Source organism: Elephantulus edwardii, unplaced genomic scaffold, assembly GCF_000299155.1.
Source record: "Elephantulus edwardii isolate Elephantulus edwardi_28Jun2011 unplaced genomic scaffold, EleEdw1.0 scaffold00006, whole genome shotgun sequence".
NCBI lineage: Eukaryota > Metazoa > Chordata > Mammalia > Macroscelidea > Macroscelididae > Elephantulus > Elephantulus edwardii.
In genome coordinates, this window is record NW_006399756.1 from 32,718,277 (window position 1) to 32,724,276 (window position 6,000).

Consider the following 6,000-nt stretch of genomic DNA (forward strand, 5'->3'; position numbering starts at 1 on the left):
GGCTTGTGTTGCTGGCAACACAAAGGTACACAGTTCAAATACACCAGCTGTTCCACAGAAGGATGAGCAGTCTCTTCCCATGTGATATCCTGCCTCTGAAAACCCACTGGAGGGTCAGCTCTGGGTTGGTTCCAATTTAATAGTCCTCAACCACAAACCACAACAATCTCTAGTGGCCTAGCAGGTAACCAATTGCACCACCAGCCCAAGAGCAGTGGGTTTGAATCTACCATCTGCCTCACAGGAGAGAGATGGGGAATCACCGCCCATGTGATATACAGCCTCTGAAAACCTGCTGGAAGGTCAGCTACGAGTTGCTTTCAACTTGACAGCACTGAGTTAAGTCTCTGAATTCCCTGCTCTCTAGCCACTGTTCATGTCTCCCTAAGCCTGTCTATCATTAATAGTACAAAAGGACCACTAAACAGAGACTTCTGTATTATGTATCACATTTTATTTTCTTTACAACTTGATTATGTCACTATAATATTGTTGAACAAAGGTTCAGTAAGCCCCAAATCCATTGTCTCGATGCTGTGCTGGTTTTCTGAAGATGCTCACCCTTGTTTCAGCCAGGGCTCTGGCTGAGGCCTTTCCTACTGACCCACAGAATTGAGCTTCAGACTGGTTCATGACTATACTAGTCACGCCCTAAGAAGAAGGGTCTGGATGCTACCGGGATTCTGTACCATATGTCGCAGGCGGGTGGCCTTTCCCTTCCATCCAGGCTAAGGTGAGCGCCTTCCCTCCCATAAGCTTGCTCTGTATGTGGTCCTCCTTCCTCGTCACACGTGAAAATTGCTGACTACATAGGAAGAAGAAAAGCAATCAGGATACTTGAATCACATACACCTAGGTTATCACCGATATGGAATACCTATGAAGTATGAAATCATTCTTTGATTGCAAAAAAAAAAAACCAACCCTGTGTTGTTAGATATGTTCCTATCAACTCTAGGTAAATAGCATGATGGCCCTTTTCTGGTCTGTTGGATCCATTATTGATGTTTTTAATTCAAGTGAGGACTTTCTGAACTCATCAAGCCTTTGCATCGTTTGCGGGAGCTCTGGTGACCTAGCGGTGAGGAGTGGAACTGCCAACCCCAAAGGCAAGTGGTTCAAGCCCATGGGCTGCCCTGAGGGAGAAAGATGGGCAGTCTCCTCCGCTGCATCTTACAGCCTCTGAAAACCCACCAAGGGTCAGCTGTGAGTCAGTTCTGACTCCGATATGACAGCACACAGTGACAGGCGTGATTTGTGGAACTTTGGTGGTTCAGTGATTAAAGCCCACGACTGCTAGCCAGCGTCTCCAACAGAGAAAGATGTAGCAGTCAGCTTCCATAGGACTTACAGCTCTGGAAATGCTACAGGGTTATTCCACTCTGTCCTGCAGTCACAACCAATTCAGTGGCAGCTGGTCTCATTTTTGGCTTAGTCATGATTCGGGAAATGCCTGAGTGGTGTGAACAGTTAACAGACTCAGCTATTAACCTGAAGGTCGAAGGGTCAAGTCCATTCAGAGGTGTCTTGGAAAATAGGCCTACCAAGCTATCTCCCCAAAATCAACCACTGGGGATCCTATGGGGCAGGGGTCTTGTGTGACATATATGGGATCACTACAAATTAGAATCTACTGGACAGCAGCTGGTTTCGCGACAAGTCAAATCTGGGTGGAAGAGTGGAGTGGGACTGTCGGTGTGCTCTGAAAGGAGAGGGCATGGCACTGCTTTCCACCCCGGCTCCCAGCTTTCCCTGTCTCAGTAGAGTGTCTCTGGAGCTGGACTCCCTGTACCCCAAGACTGGCTCCACAGCCACAAGCTGTATGTCCAAGCAGGTCACTTAACAACCTTCCTCTATGAAAAATGAGAAGTTCCTCACCCAGGGAGTTGTTAGGGTGACTGAATGCGCTCTCAAGTGGGAAGCACCTATCTGAGCGTGGTGGTGGCCACTGAGTGACAGCTGTGCATAGGCGGGCAGACGAGGCCCAGTCTGGGGCTGCCCGGCCTTTGGTGTGACAACTTCACTGTTTATTACGCAGTAGCCAATCCAACCTGTCTTTTCTTGCTGCAGGTCAGTGCAGCTCAACGGCCAGCCCTTAGTGATGGTGGACGACGGGACCCTTCCAGAACTGAAGCCCCGGCCCCTGCGGGCTGGCCGGACACTGGTCATCCCTCCAGTCACCATGGGCTTCTATGTGGTCAAGAACGTGAATGCTTTGGCCTGCCGTTACCGATAAGCCCCCCTCACACCCACAAGGCACCGTGACCTGCCGGACTGCTTTCCACGTCTCTGCCCTAGTAGTGCCCATACTTTCAGACATCTTAGCAACAAACCAGCCTCCGCTGCCCATCCTGCTGGACTCAACATAGACTTGTTCTCCAAAGAGACTCAATGTCGTAGTGCAAGCTTAGCTTAGATAGGTCACAGCCACCCCAAAGGAAAGCGTAGACGCCATCTGTCCCCCATAGAAGAGAAGGTTATGTGTAGGGCTCCACACCTCCGTGTACATGCACCCTGAGAGGCTGGCAGCTCCTGCCCAGGAGAAATCTTTCCAAACAGCAGCCTGTGATCTGACCAGACAGCATGTAGATACAAACCCCCAGCACAGCCTCTGCAGAAAATGAAGGGAAGCCCAGGTGGGCCTGTGGGAGCTCGGCCCACTTCCCAGCCCCTCCCTTCTGTATTCTGCTGCAGCCCTGAGTTTCCTATCGCCCCTCTCTTTCCCCAGAGGTGTGAGTGGGTGAGTCAGCTCAAGCCTGCTGGGTGAGCTGTTTATGTAATTTCACGGCTGATGTATGAGGGTGTGCATCTGGGTTTCTGACAGTGGCATCAATCACCAGGGCGTCTTCTGGGAAGCAGGCGCTTCAAAAGTAAAATTACAGTCATACTCCGGATTTTGAGAGAAGGTTCTATTCCTTCGTGAATCCCGATTCCCCCAGGGTTGAATGGGTGTCAGGTAACAATATTCATGGAGTGGAGAGCAATGTATTAGGCACCACCAAAAGCAATCATCATCCTTCATGTTGCTCTGAGAGAGGAGAGTTCTGGTACAAAGAAAATACACCGACCAAGTGTGCGCGCGCGCACACACACACACACACACACACACTGGTACAAAGAAAATACACTGACCCAGCACACACACACAAACACACACTCTACCTGAACAAAATGAATCAGACATGCTCCGAAATCAGGAGAGACTATTCAGGGCTGGTTTGTGCCAGCCCTTACTGGAGTTGTGGACAGTCAGAGGCCGTCCCTGTCAGGCATGACTGACCCAACTCGGCCACCTCTCCCCAAGTAGCCATGGGCCTTTCCATGCCGTTAATGAAGCAGAAATCAAGGGTGGTGCTCTGAAGGACCTGGTTTGCACAGTGACATGAGCCCTCAGTTTTGCTCCTTTGAGGAAGAAGGGGAGTCCAGGGCCTTAGGACCAAGGACAAATGTGTAGAATTGCCGTTCAGAGGGAAGTTCCTGAGCCAGGCTCTGATTTGGGCAGATCTGTCTCCTTTGGGCTCCTGAAGGAGGAGACAGCAGGCATGAAGGAGGCAGGAAGAGGAGTGATGTGAGTTAATCATGAGTACATTCCAGATTCCTCGCAGGGTACCCAAGTCCTTACGAACAAGCTGCAGCTGAAATAACTTGCCTTTCCAGTGACTTGATTATCTTCTTTGGGATAAATGAGATGAATGGAGCTTTATATAAAGGAGGAGCAAAGAATTTGACACCGTTGTAGGGTTTTGATGAAGAGACTGTTGTGAAAGGGTAGCACTGGGACTGAGGAGGTCTTGGCTGAGGCCAAAGTCCAGGGAGACTGCCTAACACAGCCTGGCCCGGAGTTAAAGACTAGGGCGGGTCTGCAAAGTGAATGGTGAGGCCTCGGAGGCCTGAGGAAGGCTGGACAAGAAGGGTGGAGGAGAGTGTGTGTCCACAACATGGAGGACTGAGGCTTTGGGAGAAGGAAGCTGACTGGTTGTTATATGTGAGGAAGGTAGGGGGCTTGGTTTGGGCTTGTTAATTATTAAGTAAAGAGGAATCACAGCAAGAGTGTGGAAAATAAAGGGTATCCTCGGACTGGGTCTGGTCAGTGAGGTTTGGCTGGAGAAAAAAGAACCGACCAGAGGGGCCCTCCTCTTCTCTAGGTCCAAGCATCTCCCCCTGAAGCTTCCCCTCTGGGGCTGGGGGTGGGGCAGGGAAGAAGATATCAAGGCTGGGGGTAGATGGAAGCAAAGCGGAGGGAAAGTCAGGGAGAGGGGAGAGAGAAGAAACAAAGACGTTGTCTCTGAAACATTTTTAAAGCAGCACAGATAGGAGCATCTCTTCCACGTGCCAGGGCCCTGACAGTGACAAGACAGCCAGGCCCTGGGCCAGTTTACGTTATGTACACAGTCGCTCCAGTGGTAAGAATCTTTGTCTTCTTGACATTGAGCCTCAATTCATATTGTAGGCTGCAGTCCTTGACACTCTGCAGCAGGCGCTTCAGGTCCTCTTTAGTTTCAGCAAGCAGGGTTGTGTCATCCACATAACGCAAATGGTTGATAAATCGTCCACCAATCTTGACCCCACATTTCTCCTCATAGAGCCCAGCCTCCCAGATAATCTGTTCTGCATACAGGTTGAAAAGGTATGGAGATAGGATGCATCCCTGGCGTATGCCTTTCCCAATTTTGAACCATGCAGTGTTCCCTTGCTCTGTTCTGACGACTGCCTCCTGGTCTGAGTATAGGTTTTGCATTAGAACGATCAAGTGTTCTGGGATTCCCATTCTTCTCAGAGTCAGCCACAGTTTGTTATGATCCACACAGTCAAACGCCTTTGCATAGTCAATGAAACACAGATAGACATTCCTCTGGTATTCCCTGCTTTCAGCCAAGATCCATCTAACATTAGCTACAATATTCCTAGTACTACGACCCCTTCTAAGCCCAGCCTGGACTTCTGGCAGTTTTCTGCTGATGTGCTGTTCCAGTCGTTTTTTGGTAATTTTCAATAGAATCTTGCTTGCATGTGAAATCAATGAGATTGTTCTATAGTTTTCACAATTTGTTGGGTCACCTTTCTTTGGGATGGCAAGGACATCTAACATACTTTGGACATGTGAGGAGAGAGTGGTCCTTGGAGAGGGACATCATGCTTGGGAGGGTGGAGGGACAGCACAGGAGGGGAAAACCCTCTATGAGGTGGATTGATTCAGTGACTGGGATAATGGGGATGGGAGTGTCAGAGACAGTGCGATTGGCACAGGACAGAGCAGAGTTTAGGGCTGTTGTACACAGGGTCGCTATGAGTCGCAAGCGACTCGACGGCACATAACAACAACACAACAACACAGTCGCTCTTGGCAGACTCACTGCTCTTATCCCATTTCCCTCCACCTGAACTCTTCAGGACCAGAAAGCATAGTTGCTGAGCTCTAGGTAATCTAGAAACTGCCCACTTAACCCCCAGACCCCAGTCCTGCCCAGGACACAGACTCACACCCTCACCTCCCTTAAAAACAAGGTGTCGTGGAGTTGATGCAGGCTGTGCCGTCACCTCTTCAGCAGCTCTGTGGGGCCAGGCCTGCACAGCTCCCTCCAAACGCTTTCTGAAAGTAGGTGTTGTGGATACTTTGCTGGGCCTCTGAACTTGCAGAATACAGGCAGATCCTGCTGCTTTTTCTCCCCTCTGTTTATTAAATCTGCTCCAAAGAGGTTCCAGTTTTGTTTATTTTTGAGTTAAGAGAAGAGGAGATCCCTGAAATTCATGCATGCAATCCTGGAAGTCTTATGGTACAACTGTCTTACGGCAGGAGTGTTTGAACCATTGAAAGAACAGCACGAAACCCACTCTAACATCACATTCTTTGGAGATTTTCGCACAGGGGAGGGTGGCCTTTTCAAGTGGAAGTAAACAAATCAAGACCCTTATGGCAGCAGTTTGCCAGATCTTTTCTTCCACTGCACTGCAGTGGGTTTGAACCACCAAACTTTAGCTTCGCAACCAGTCACAAATGAT

General features: G+C 49.5%; 1 protein-coding gene across 1 annotated transcript in view; it reads left to right on the plus strand.

Annotated features, from left to right (window-relative positions):
* Positions 1 to 2,236, plus strand: part of HPSE2 (heparanase 2) — a 771,012-nt gene extending 768,776 nt beyond the window's left edge. The window contains exon 11 of the mRNA XM_006880197.1: positions 2,071 to 2,236. Coding sequence (XP_006880259.1) covers positions 2,071 to 2,236 — 166 coding nt within the window. The remainder of the gene's footprint in view (positions 1 to 2,070) is intronic.
* The last annotated feature ends 3,764 nt before the right edge of the window (positions 2,237 to 6,000 follow it).